A 14410-nucleotide genomic window follows, 5' to 3' on the forward strand; every position below is an offset into this window, starting at 1 on the left:
AGGAAGAAGCCTTTGGGACAGAGCATTACTGTGGATTAGTGGCCAGCTGAGAATTGCTGAGATTGTCATGGGATCACAGCTGGTTGCTAAACTCCAGGAAATGCTTAGCATAGCTAGTCCTTGCTTATGTAACAGCAAGTATTATATACTAACTGTACCAAAAGGCTCAGCTGGTTTAAATTGGCATGACATTTTTGCAGACTATACCAGTTATGAATCAAGCCTGTCAAATCTTATTACCAGACAGTATTCTTAATTCTTTGGAAGTGTGCCTCATGCTGTCTCTGTATCCAGGGAGTGCACATAATAGAATTTTGCTCTTAAGCCTGGTTCTATAGGGACCCTATCTTAGCAAGTGAAAAGCAGTTTATTCTTGGCCTCTTAACTAGGGACTCTCCTAGGACTATTGGAGAGAGACAATCTGAGAGATCATACAGTATCAAAAGCTTATTTGCTTGTTACATCCTGGACTGCTAAGTCTGTACTCTTCTTGCACAGGTGACTGAAATGTATTCAACCAAATATTCTTGTTCTTTGATACATCATCTATATAAAAATCCATCATTACCCCGTCTGGCCTGTTTTACACCTTCACCTTCTGCAATGTTCTTTAAACTAGGGGGCCTTTTCCCATTCACTACATCTGTAAATGTGACAGAATCCCTGGTATGGCTTTAAAAATGATACATTATACACAATGTATGGGAGGGGTAAATTATACCCAATTTCTTTCCATAAGTTTATGCCAGCAAGAGTTTTGGTAGCAGGTATTACTTGATTTGCCGATCTGTGTTCTCCACACACACATGCTGTGGAGGCACCGTTGTCCATTTTTCTGCTTCTGTCACCATTGCTTCAGCGTCCATCAGTCCGAATCCATAAAGGTGGCTCACTGCAAGGTACAAACAAAATGGATTCAGTTATAGGAGAAACCCCTGGGTCATCATAGACTAATTCCAGAGTGTCATATCCTAACAGGAGTTACTGTTTTTCTCTTCTTCCTCACTTTCACTCAAAGCTCCAAAATCTCATTGCCAGGAACAATAATGACTGTATCTAATTTTTTCAACAAATCTATTCACTGCTTTATTACAGAAGTGGCATGAGGCAATCTACATTGCCCTACAATGAGAGCTAAGAATGCCAGTGACTAAAATTGCCTCTGACTGTCCTTTGTCCATGTGCCTTAATTTAGCTCAGCCCTCTTGTATGACAATGGGCTAAGCATAATGAATGAGAGGAAGGTTACTTCCATTACTCAAATATCAAACACAATCATGTGTATTCAAGGAAATAAAACTGAGACAATAACTTTGAGAACGAACAGACCATTTTGTAACTGTTGTATTCTCTGAACTTCCCTGAGTGTAAGCAGCATGTGAATATTCTCCTGTTCCTGTATATAGTATCTCTGTCATTGGCAACCAACCAGATAGATCCACAATCTCCCTAAAGCTGTCTACATGATGAGAGTGAAAAGCACTGAAACATCTGTGTGGTTTTGGTTGCTATTCCAATCAAAACAGAGACATGTAAAAGGATTTTGATTAATTGGAAGAGCTGCTAGCCATGATGTTCCATTGTGACAAATCGGTGCTCTTGAAAAAGTTCTGACAGCAGAAGATGACTGAAAAAAGCTTCCATAGGAGGAGTTAAGATTGCAAATATTAGTAAATTGGTTTTTCTTGCTACCACAGTAACCCACAGAAAACTGTAACTGATATTTTAACCAGCAATGCAACAAAGCATGGTATACGTCCTTCCAACTGCATTTTAGAAGGTTTGTGAAAGCAACCTATTCATTACCAAACCAAAACTCAAAGGACTCAATCTGAAAAAAAACCCCAGCCTTTTCAAAAAAAAATACAGTCCAAAGCTTAAGGATCACATCTTCCAAATATCTAATACTGTCTGAAACTGCCAGCTGAGAAGGATTCTTGAATGAAAAATATGTCAAGGTGTAGTGACTATGTAATGGACTGGTTTTCCTCCCATCTCTTCCCCAAACTAAAGTGTACATAGCATGGAAATGCTCCTTTGGAGACAACTACATGCAGCTCTTCTGCCATATGAGGCAAGCACTGTGTTCCAAAATGAAAAAAACCTAAAATATATGAAAATAAATAAATTCAGCCTTCCTTCAGCCTTTTGAATTCTCTTTTATGTATTCAACAAACAAATGGATAGGGAAAGAGATGTCCTATTTCTATATGTGGTAGGAGCAGACAAAAGAAGATAACAAGAGCTTAGATGAAGAAACATTTTGCATTGGAAGAAGATTCCTGTGATGGAAATGTCCTTAGTCTTAGATGTCATCCTGCAAACAATCTTGCACCTGATAATGAGTGCATATTTATCTGGGAAGATGTAAATCTGTTCTTACACTAAAATTTTAATTAATAATCCTTCTGGCTGCTCAGAAGATCAGTGGGAGGAACAAGAGTGTTAACTCACACGGTCCATTAATTGCACACAGTTACTTTGTATAGTACATTCAAAAAGCAAGAGATTAAATTTTCACGAATGGAATTTTTTTTCAGCTAACCCATGAAAATCGCATTTTTTATTCCTGACAGTTAGAAACTTACATTTAATTAGAGCTCAATATGTCCAGTTTTAAAATGCTGTGTGTTCAACCCACCTTCTGAACTCAAAGAGCCAAAATTCTCTTCACCTCACTTTTTCTTAATCAGAAACAAGGGCAGAAAAACATACAACATTGCTGCCACCACCAGTCAGTGACCTTCAGATGGAAATTTATGTCACTTTTAAGCTATTTACTCATAGATTTTTTTTCCCTAGTATGCACAATTCAAATGCAAATAAAATCTACAGAGTGAACTTTCTCTCCTTACAACCCTAACAATTACTTGCAAGACAGCATTTAGGAGGAATTTTCATCCAGGAGAAAAAATTACCACTCAGGGTCATATGGTTGTGTTAATTGTCCATGACTCAATGTTTAAAATCTCTTGCATGAGAGCAGCAGTGTAGTGATAAGTTCTGCACCTCTTTTTTTTTCTTTTTTTTTCCTCAGTTGAAAGAGAAATACTTTTTTTTTTTCTTGAAAAGCCTTCCCATTGAAATAAAAATTTTCTGACAGACAGGGTTACTCTTAAATCCCCCCATGTGGGAGGATTTGGCTGTCCAAAACATTTTGAATTTAAAGCCATTGATCCAGTGGGTTGGTTAGCAGCTGAAGGTACCAGTAGAGGCCCATAATTTTCGAAGACCAAATTACAGCAACTTAGGAAAGAATCATGGAGGTAAACAAAGCAGTTGCACCTTACAGAAGAAAACAGATTTTTCTCTCTACTACCTTCAAATTGTGCTTCATCTGTGTATATCCTAGTATTCCTGGGAACTATATGCCAAGGTGTCTGTCCCAAAGGTTAAAAATAACCGGATGGTCTACATGGAACTATAAATGTCCTCTAGGAAACACCTGGAACTGCCAGGGATTGATATGCAAAAGATACTAAGTTGACTTTGCTAGGCCAGATTAATCAAAAGCACGATGACTGCAGAATGAGATAAGCTAACTGCAAGTGCAAAATGCCTCCAGACCTTGCACCTACCCACTTACGTGTTCTGCATTATCAGTGCTGTGAATTGCTACTGGGCTCAGTTGTTGGTAGGAATCATTACACATGTCAGAGGGGGTATTGGACTGTTTTTTAAAAAGGTATTTGTCTTTCACAAACAAAATACGAATATGAGACTCACACAATATAAGCTGGTGGCTGAGTAGACTTTTTTTTCAGCTGAAGGGTTAAAAAATATGATCTCCTTAAGTGACCAAGGTGTCCACCGACAGAGCTGTCTTGAATTTTCTCTTCAATCAGGCAGCAGTACTGATAATTTTTATTTCTGCAAAATCACAGGCACCCACAGAGTCTTATACATGCAGGGCGAGTTTCAGAGAAAAACTTGCCTCCCACAACATGAAGTAAATACTGAGTTTTAGCTGATCTTTCTCATCTTTCTTAAAGATGTTTTCATTTTAAAGATGAAACAACATTTTGCAGAGCTAAAATCCATTTATTTATCCCTGGTGCAATTCCTTAATTAGTGCATTATGAAAACAAGGCCTTCTGAGCTGCTAGAGACACTTCCCCAGCTTTTCCATTATCTCCTTGTTTTTGTCTGAAATTGCTGTTGAAAATTCAGTACCTTTCTCATTTACGTACAAAGCTACATTAAAATCTAAAGTTAGGATGTATATCCTATTTGAGTTGACTATGAGAAATATGAATAGCTGGTGTTGATAAATCATAACACAGAATCATGCAGACTTCAGAAGTACTGGGCCCAGACACTAAAAATGCAACATTTCCAGTGTAGCTAAACTTGATTTGTTAGGCTGCAGTTTTACTGCCTGTCATCAAGATATCTCATCAGTAACTTAGACGCCAAGCCTTCCTTGATGTTTTACTCATCTGACAAAAGGCTTGCATAAAATTTTCTCTCTACTGTATTTTTGGCCTTTTATATATTGTATTCTATGTACTGTGAAAGCAACACTTGAAATACAAATATTTTGCATACACATATCAAATGCTGAATCAGGAGAGAAATAGTAATAATTTCAGTGCGACAAATGAGGAACTTGCAGTTTCCTCAACTAGATTAATCTGTTTGATATGCAAACTATAATAACCTGTCCATTTATGCTACTATAGGATCTTGATCCAAAAGAGATTGACAGAATAAGAGTCTAAAATGTCCGTTAATATTATGGTTTTCTTAAATGTTGCTTAGCAGCTAGAAAATAGAATAGAATAGAATAGAATAGAATAGAATAGAATAGAATAGAATAGAATAATGTGAGCCTCTTGCAGGACTCTCAGCCCAAAAATACTTTCAACTGATCTACACCAATCTTTTACATTTGACATTTAAATTGTAAATAGAATTAACCAATTCTATATTCTATATTCTATATTCTATATTCTATATTCTATATTCTATATTCTATATTCTATTCTATAATACTTTAACAATTCCACATTGCTTTCCTGTCATTTGCTTAGAATATTGAAATTTTTCAACAAAGAAAAACAACTGTCTAATGAGAACTAAAGGGGCAAAAAGGAGAAATGTTATGGCTTAAATGGTTTTGTTTTGCCATGTTGTCCTAGGTTACAATGTAAGATGTGCCCGAAGTGTGTATTCTGTCACCATCTACGTGAGCTGTTGAAACTAGGTCGGGCAATGTTTCCCTTGTCCCCTCCCTCCAGACTATCTTCTGTTAATGGCCCATCAATGCCCTGCTGCATGACTCATAGATAACTCCCTCCAAGAGCTATCTCTGTTTAACGGGCAATCAAGGACCCATTGCAAGACTGATAAAATGATATCAGCCCATTGTGAGATGCTCCACCCAGGGGGAGGAGCCAAGCATTCCCACCTGGATATAATCTGGGATTTGGGACAGCACAGGCAGCCTTACCCACTGGATTCCCAGAGGACAAGACCTTTCTGCGGGAACACTGCTTCAACAAGACCACTTCATCTGGACTGCTACCACCACAGTGTCAGGTTGTATTCTGACTCTGACAGTGATCTTTTGTACCATTGCATGTGTTTTATTTTATTTTATTTTGCCTTTTTTTTTTTTTTTTTTTTTCTCTCCTATTAAAATGTTTTTTCTGACTTGGAGTCTCTCGCTTGTTTTGCCTTCTAGCCAGCACACATGTCCTCTCTAAGACAACACTGATCTTGAATAATGTGATATATGACCTAAAGTTAATTCGTGTTAGGAAATGCAATCTGTAATTAATTTACGATGAAATGTAGTGATATGCAATATAAAATTGATCTGCATTCAGTCTGATTTAAGATCTGTAAACCTAAAGTGTGTTTAGAGTTAACTAGAGTAAAACTGCACGAAAAGGACACGGGGGTTGGAGAAAGAAAACATTTCTGCCAGGAAAAGCCTCAAGACAGCCAACACCCGGAGATGGGCATGCTAACGTTCAAACGATTTGGAAAAGATTGGTATCTTATCTGTTCCGGCCCAATTTAACATTTCCAAAACTTCTCCAGACCCAGCAATCATGGCATTGTTCCACTCCAAGAATCTATTCAACTGACCCCAGACCTGAACATGAATACCTAATGAAGCTACCACAAAGCAAGAGCTCTACGGCCGCCGTCCAGTCTCAGCGAAAGGCTGTATAAAAAAAACAGCGATGCTGGGCACAATTTGTGAACAGAGGGGGTTACGGAGCAATAGGAACCGCCTTCACCCAGTGCCAAAATCCCGGGGTTCGACACTGTTCCTTTTAATTGTAGGTGTGAGAGAATAAATCCAAGTCTCGAAATAAAATTCTAAATTTTGATTTACTGAGTTTGGCTTGTCGATTTATTACAATTTGGTGATCCCGACGTGATAGTCTGATTTTGGGACCCTCGGATCCCTGTCTCTGGCCAGGAGGCGCCCCGCTGATTTTAGCAGCCTGGCAGAGCCGGGAGACCTTGTGAAACCAATCAAACCACATGACGAACTTAAGCCAAAAGGCACACTTAAAAGGAGGATAGGCGAGATCAGAGCTCTCAGGGAACTCGGGGAACTCGGGATACAAGGCTTCCACCACCGCGGTGAAGACACAACTTGTAAAACTCTACGTGCACGAAGAATCCACGCAAGAAAAGGATTGTAAGTATTGCTTGGCTGAGTAGGGGTGACCGAGCGTGTGAGTGAGACGTGATTTTATCACTAAGCGAGTGGGACCCCAAGATCGCAGTTCCACTTCCCCGCAAGGGGTGTAGTCAGTCGCAGGAGAAGCAAAAGTTACAAGAGTAACAAACGCACCTCACACATAAAACCCGAAACTCTGGGAGTTCAGGGGTCGGTCACAGGAAGGCTGAAAGGGAAGGGTATGTCCTCAAGAGTGCCAGGACTGGTAAACCTTTCAGCCTAGGACCAGGGAAGGGTCTGGGAGAAAAGCAAGAAAAAGAGAGCTCATAATCATCAGGGGAAACCCCGAGAGGGATCGATCACCCTTAGGTTTAGTAACCGGTGACACTATAGAATGGGACAAAAGAAGGGTAAAACCCAGGAGAAATCCGCAGGGAAATCCACAAAGGGAATAGCTCAAGACATTCCAGAGATTCTGCTTGAGAGTCCTTTAAGATAGATGTTAGAACATTGGGAAGAATGCCCTGCCTGAAAAAAGAAATCTAAAGAAAAAATGATACATTATTGCATAGAGGTTTAGGGGGGGGTTGAAGTATGGGATCATGTAATATGGCCTGTCTTCAGAACATTTGAGAAGTGGATTTGTAATGCTTTAGTCAGCTAAGTGAAAATGAGAAAGAACAAGGAAGAATACAAGTATGCTAGAATGTGGGAAAGAATGGATACTAAACTTTTTCCAGTGAGACTTAATAATCCCACTGGAACCTCGAGTGATAAATGGGAACCTTTAGATAACCTGCTTCCGCCATACCTCACACCTCCCCCACAACCTGCACAGAACCCGGGTGCCCCTCCAGAACCTCCAGGGTCCGGGTTTCCACCTCTACAGGAAATCCCCGCATCGCCACTGATAGCATCAGCACCACCTCTGGGACTGCAGTTCCCACAGGCAGTGGTTCACCCCCTGCCCTCTGGGCTCCCTCCCTCGCTAGAACCCACGCCGGTTCCCCAGCCTTCCTGGCAGGGTGCCCAGCCTCCCACGCCCCAAGCCCCACTCCTCGATCCTTCATCACCTGAATTAGAATTGGCCTCTTTCCTCAGCCCCGCTGCACAGGCTCCTCAGAATCCACTAGAGGCCAGACATACCCCACTCACCAGGAGAACCAAGAGACAATTAAAAAAGTTAAATGAAGTAGAAAGTGAGAATGAGGGTGAAAGAAATAACCTTTTCCCTTTACGGGAAGTGCCCACTGCCCCAGGAATCATCGGATACGTAAACGTACCGACCAACACAAGTGATGTTAGAGCTTTCAAAAAGGAAATGGGAAAGCTTATGGATGATCCTTTAAGGGTATCAGAAAGATTAGACAAATTTTTAAGAACTAGCATATGAAGTATGAAGTATGAAGCATATGAAATATGAAGTATGAAGACCTTACTGCAATCTTAAGGTCGTTATTTAACACCGAAGAAAGGGAATTGATAAGCCAAGCAGGAATGAGGGAGTGGGAATGCCGAAACATCCAAAGCACCCCAGGGGACCAGAAATAGCCAAGCCAGGATCCCTGGTGGAATGCTCAGACAGAAAAAAGATAGGAGAAGTATGATTAATATGAGGAATATAATAATTCAAGGCATCAGAGAGGCCATGCCCAGAGGACAAAACCTAAGTAAAGTATTTGGGGAATGCCAAGGGAAGGAGGAAACCCCTACTGAATAGTTAGAAAGATTAAGAAAGAGCCTCCAGGTATACTCCGGGACAGACCCTAATTCCCCTGTGGGGGAAGTTTTATTAAAAACACAATTTGTGGCAAAATCATGGGACAATATATGGAGGAAACTAGAAAAAATTGAAGGTTAGCAGAAAAAGGGTTTGCAGGAATTGTTGAGGGAAGCTCAGAAAGTATATATGAGGAGAGATGAAGAGAAACAGAAAATACAGGCAAAAGTATTAGTAGAAGCAGTAATGGAAGCTCAAAAATAGGAGCATCCCCAAGACCTAGGGAAAACATTAAAAAGGGCCCCACAGAAAAAGCCAGCACCCCCTCAGAAGAGGACCCCTAATAATCAAGATGAGGGACCTGAGTGTTTCTATTGTAAGAAGACAGGCCACCTGAAAAGGGACTGTAAAAAGAAAATGAAGGATGAAAAAATGTTCCAAGAAGATTAGAGATGTTGAGGGCTTTTTATTTTAGGGTCCATAACATCTAAAGAGCCCATAGTAAAACTTAAAATAGGACCCGAAGGGAAGGAGATGGACTTCCTAGTGGACTCTAGGGCCAAAAAAAGTACTTTTAAACAACTGCCCCCAGGGTGTAAAATCAGTAAGAATTCTATAGTGGTCATAGGGGCAAAGGGGGAACCCTTTAAAGTTCCCGTAGTCAAAAATGTAGAAATTGAATCTGAAAATAAGATTTGTTTAGGAGATATGTTATTAGTTGAAGAAGCTGATTATAAGTTATTGGGCTGAGATCCAATAGCTGCATTGAGTATTAATTTAATAGTGAAAGATTCCAGATTGATAGTAAGTTTATATAAATTGACCCTCGAGAATGAGAAAGAAATTAACCAAAAGGTGTGGCACACTGGAAGAGAGGCGGGGAAACTGAACATAGAACAAATTTCAATTGAAATTGAAAGACCAGAGGACCCCATAAGGGTGAAGCAATACCCTATCTCCCTAGAAGGGAGACGAGAATTAAAGCCTATAATAAAAGATCTAATAGCAAAAGGGATCCTAGAACCCTGTATGTCCCAGCATAACACCCCTATCCTAGCAATAAGGAAAACAGATGGGAGCTATTGATTAGTTCAGAATTTAAGAGCAGTTAATGAGAGAAAAAAACACGGTTCCCCGTAGTAGCAAACACATACACTCTTTTGAACTGCGTCTCCCCAGAGGATATATGGTATAGTGTAATAGACCTAAAGGATGCTTTTTGGACCTGCCCATTAGCAGAAGGGAGTCGAGACTATTTCGCTTTTAGTGGGAAGACCCAGACACTAATAGAAAACAACAGCTGAGATGGGCTTCCCTTCCCCAGGGGTTTGTCGACTCACCTAATTTGTTTGGACAAGCCCTGGAACAGCTACTGAGCCAATTTTCCCCCGGGAAGGGGACCAAGATCCTGCAATACATAGATGACCTGCTAATTGCGGGACAAGAGGAGGGGGAAGTAAGAGCTTACACCATATTGTTACTAAACTTTTTGAGAGAAAAGAGACTGAAAGTCTCAAAGTCTAAACTTCAATTTGCAGAGCCTGAGGTAAAGTACTTAAGACATTAGATTACAAAAGGGAGAAAAAGATTAGACCCAGAGAGAGTGGCCATCATAATAGAGTTACCTCCCCCGAGAAACAAGAGACAAGTGAGACAGCTGCTACGGCTCCTCGGACATTGCCGACCGTCGATAAAAGGCTATAGCGAGAAAGTGAAGTTTTTGTATGAAAAATTAACCACAGATAAGATAAGCAAGAAAAAAAAAAGAATTAAAGCATTTAAAAGAAGCTATAATTGCAGCCCCTGTCCTAAGCCTCCCCAATGTGAAAAAGAAGTTCCAGTTGTTCATCAATGTGAGCAACCACACAGCCCATGGAGTCTTAACTCAAGATTGGGCAAGGGACAAAAACCCTGTAAGTTATATCTCTAAATTACTAGATCCAGTAAGCAGGGGATGGCCCACATGCCTACAGGCAATTGTGGCAGTAGCCCTGCTAATAGGAGAAGCTAAGAAGATTACCTTTGGGGCCCCGTTAGTAGTTTATACTCCCCATAATGTAAGAACTATCCTACAGCAAAAGGCAGATAAGTGGCTTACAGATGCTAGGCTTTTCAAATACGAGGCTATACTCATCCATGCACCTGAATTAGAACTAAAAACAACCACAGCCAAAAACCCAGCTGAGTTCCTCTTTGGAGAAGCATCAGAAGGGCCCACCCACAATTGCTCTGAAATGATAGAACTCCAAACAAAAGTTAGGGCAGATTTAGAAGATGAGAAACTGGAAGAGGGGGAAAAATGGTTTGTAGAAGGATCAGCCCAAGTTTTAGAAGGGAAAAGAAAGTCAAGTTATGCCATCATAGACGGAAAAACAGGAGAAGTAGTTGAATCTGGCCCGTTAAGTGCATCCTAGTCAGCACAAGCATGTGAGATATATGTGGTCCTGAGGGCTCTAAAAGGATTAAAAGGAAAAGCAGGGACCATTTACACAGATTCAAAATATGCTTTTGGAGTAGTACACACATTTGGAAAAATTGGAGAAGAAAGGAGATTAATGAACACACGAGGGAAAAGCCTAGTACATGAAAATTTAATAAAACAAATTTTAGAGGCTATAAGAGAGCCGAAAGCCATTGCTGTAGTATATGTAAAAGGGCATCAGGTAGGGATGCAGTTCAGAACAAGAGGAAACAATCTAGCAGATCAGGAGGCAAGAAGGGCAGTGCTCTTTACCCTAAATGCTCCAGAAACCCTAGAGAGTGAACCCCAAGAATTCCCTCCCTGTCCCTCTGAAAAAGAGATAGAAGAATTCAAGAGAATAGGAGGAATACTAGAAGTTGGGAAGTGGAAACTACCAGATAGTCAAGAATTAATACCAAAAGCCTATGCCAGAAAAATCTTAAGAAGGCTACACTTGCAAACCCACTGGGGAACCCAGGCCCTGGCTGAGCAATTCTTAAAGGTCTTTGGGTGTAAAGGAGTCTATCAACTAGGAAAACAGAAGGTCCAAAGATGTATGATATGTCAAAAGATAAATAAATCTAGGACTAGGCAGGTATCCCAAGGACATCCTTTAGCCTATCGCCCCTTCGGGAGGATCCAGGTGGATTTTACTGAGTTACCAAAAATTAAGAAGCATAGATACCTATTAGTGTTAGTAGATCAATTAACCCACTAGGTAGAAGCATTCCCTAGTCCTCGGGCCACCGCTCAAGCAGTAGCTAAGAAACTACTGGAAGAAATAATACCAAGATATGGAATCCCAGACTCCATAGATTCAGATCAGGGGACACACTTCACCTCCAAAATCATAAAACATTTGGCAAATGCCTTAAGAATTCAGTAGGAATACCATACGCCCTGGCACCCCCAGAGCTCAGGACAGGTAGAAAAGATGAATCAAACATTGAAAGCCCAAATATCGAAACTTATGCCTGAGACCAAGATGTCATGGGTGAAGTGCCTCCCCCTTGCACTTTTGAACATCAACCCCACTCAAGATCAAGGTTGTCCCCTTTTGAGATGCTATATGGAATGCCATATGAACATAAAATGCCAGTGGGACACCCCCGAGTTAAAGATTGTCGAATACAATCTTATCTTGTATCAATTAATAAAAATTTACAGGAACTTCAAAAACGTAGACTAATATTACAGAGTACACCCTTAGGATTTGCCATCCGCAAGATCCAGCCGGGAGACAAGGTGTTAATCAAGACGTGGAAAGAAGCACCGCTGACTCCCCACTGGGAGGGCCTTTTCCTCGTCCTCCTTACCACGGACACTGCAGTAAGAACCGCAGAAAAAGGCTGGACACACTCTTCCCGAGTAAAAAGAGTCGAGCCGCGAGACAACACTCCGGAGTGGAGAATAACGCCTTCACCGGGAGACCTGAAGCTGAAAATTCACCGACAGACTCAATGACCAGCCGGTATTCGATAAATTGTATCCAGGTGGGGTGTACTTGTCATCCTTTTGTTCATTTTAAGTGTGCTCATTGTAAAGAGATTTAAGTAGCTCATTGTTTCAGAGGGATCAGACCTTAGAGCCTGCGTGAAAATTGCTTAGAAGAGGAAAAGTGGCTCACAGACCTTTTTCTATTTGTTGCCACTGAAGCAGGTATACTGGAATTGGATTCCCCAGAGTAGTTCCATTTATTCACAAACGGGTTGAAGGGGAAGCTAAATACAAAGGCTGAGCCTCTAGCAATTGAGTGTAGGAGGGCAGTAAAAGTACCCTGTATAGCAGACCAAATAAAATTGGCCAGGTGGGGCACATGCAAGAGGTGATATGCTAACAGGACAGACTATGGAGGCCCGGAAGAATACCCTTGCTGCCGAGAAGTTTTACCTCGCCGCTGGTGGCAACCCAGTGAGCGGAGGCAAAAGCAGAGGGGTACACCTATGGGTAATCCTAGTAATCCTGAGCCTAGTCGTGTACCACACGAATGGCCTCCCCAACCCTAAAGGACAAATGGAGCAAGAAAATAAGTGCCTGAAAGAGACTCAGCAAGAGCCTACCTGGGGCCAAGATATACCTTTCCAGGTACATTTTAATTGCCAAAAAAATCCAACAAAGGGGGCTTTGCAACCACAACGGAAGTTAGTTCAGAATACATAAATTAAAAGAAAAAAACCCAAAAACATATACCATGACCCAGTGGCAATGTCTAGAAAAAGGCAGGATATAAGTAGCATGCCCATAATCCCCATATGTGAGAAGTGTAATAAAACTGTGTGAGTTAAAAGTAAGAAAGAATCCACCTTTGTAGCATACTTTCAAGTAAACAAACTGTGCTATGACCAGAATAAATTAGGGATGCGTACGCTGAATGGAAAAACCTATTAAGTAAGGCAAAATAAAAAACTTAAGACAGCTTCCCTAAGCAGCAGGCCCATCATCCTTGATCTGTTAAGTGAGAATGAGAAAAGAGTTTGCTTAAAGTTAGAAAGGATCTTCTGCTTCTCTAAAGATAAGGAAGGGATGGATCCAGAAAACAAAATACAGAAAGTAGCCCCAAAATTAAAGAGACAGGAGCTAGAAGCAGAGAGAAAAAAGATGGAGCAAGAAAAAATGAAGTCACTCAGTGAACAATACAAACAATTAGAAAAGCAATCTAGTGATTGGGGTTTGCCAGCCTCCAGTAAAAATCTTTCTATAGAAGTTAAATGAAGAAAGAAGCAGGGCAGCAGAAGTTCTAGCAAGATTCAAAGCCCAAATACAAGAAGGAGAAAAGTGTAAAATCATATTAGAGTGAACCCAAAGAAGAGTGAGAAGACTATAAAGGTAATGTTTGAAGTATAAGAAGTCTTTGTGTGTTTAATAAAGCTCTTCTTAAGAGGCTTTTTTGTCAAAAGAAAAAAAAGGCAGTAACAGGAACACGAATTAAATGTGTTTATATAGAAGGGGAGGGATTATGATATATGACCTAAAGTTAATTCGTGTTAGGAAATGCAATCTGTAATTAATTCACGATGAAATGTAGTGATATGCAATATAAAATTGATCTGCATTCAGTCTGATTTAAGATCTGTAAACCTAAAGTGTGTTTAGAGTTAACTGAGACTAAAACTGCATGAAAAGGACACGGGAGTTGGAGAAAGAAAACATTTTCGCCAGGAAAAGCCTCAAGGCAGCCAACACCCGGAGATGGGCGTGCTAACGTTCAAACGATTTGGAAAAGATTGGTATCTTATCTGTTCCGGCCCAATTTAACATCTCCAAACCTTCTCCAGACCCGGCAATCATGGCATTGTTCCACTCCGAGAATCTGTTCAACAGACCCCAGACCTGAACATGAATACCACAAAGCAAAGCTCTACGGCCGCCGTCCAGTCTCAGCAAAAGGCTGTATAAAAAACCAGTGGTGCTGGGCACAATTTGTGAACAGAGGGGGTTACGGAGCAATAGGAACCGCCTTCACCCAGTGCCAAAATCCCGGGGTTCGACACTGTTCCTTTTAATTGTAGGTGTGAGAGACTAAATTTAAGTCTCAAAATAAAATTCTAAATTTTGATTTACTGAATTTGGCTTGTCGATTTATTAC

The 14410-nt window shown here is 40.7% G+C and overlaps 1 protein-coding gene across 2 annotated transcripts in view; it reads right to left on the reverse strand.

Annotated features, from left to right (window-relative positions):
- PCSK5 (proprotein convertase subtilisin/kexin type 5) overlaps positions 1 to 14410 on the reverse strand; it is a 240040-nt gene that overhangs the window by 84996 nt on the left and 140634 nt on the right. For both annotated transcript variants that reach the window (XM_040089345.1, XM_040089346.2), the window contains exon 11: positions 775 to 892. In XM_040089345.1, the coding sequence (XP_039945279.1) occupies positions 775 to 892 (118 nt within the window). The remainder of the gene's footprint in view (positions 1 to 774; positions 893 to 14410) is intronic.

The sequence above is a fragment of the Hirundo rustica genome, chromosome Z (assembly GCF_015227805.2).
Source record: "Hirundo rustica isolate bHirRus1 chromosome Z, bHirRus1.pri.v3, whole genome shotgun sequence".
NCBI classification, from domain to species: domain Eukaryota; kingdom Metazoa; phylum Chordata; class Aves; order Passeriformes; family Hirundinidae; genus Hirundo; species Hirundo rustica.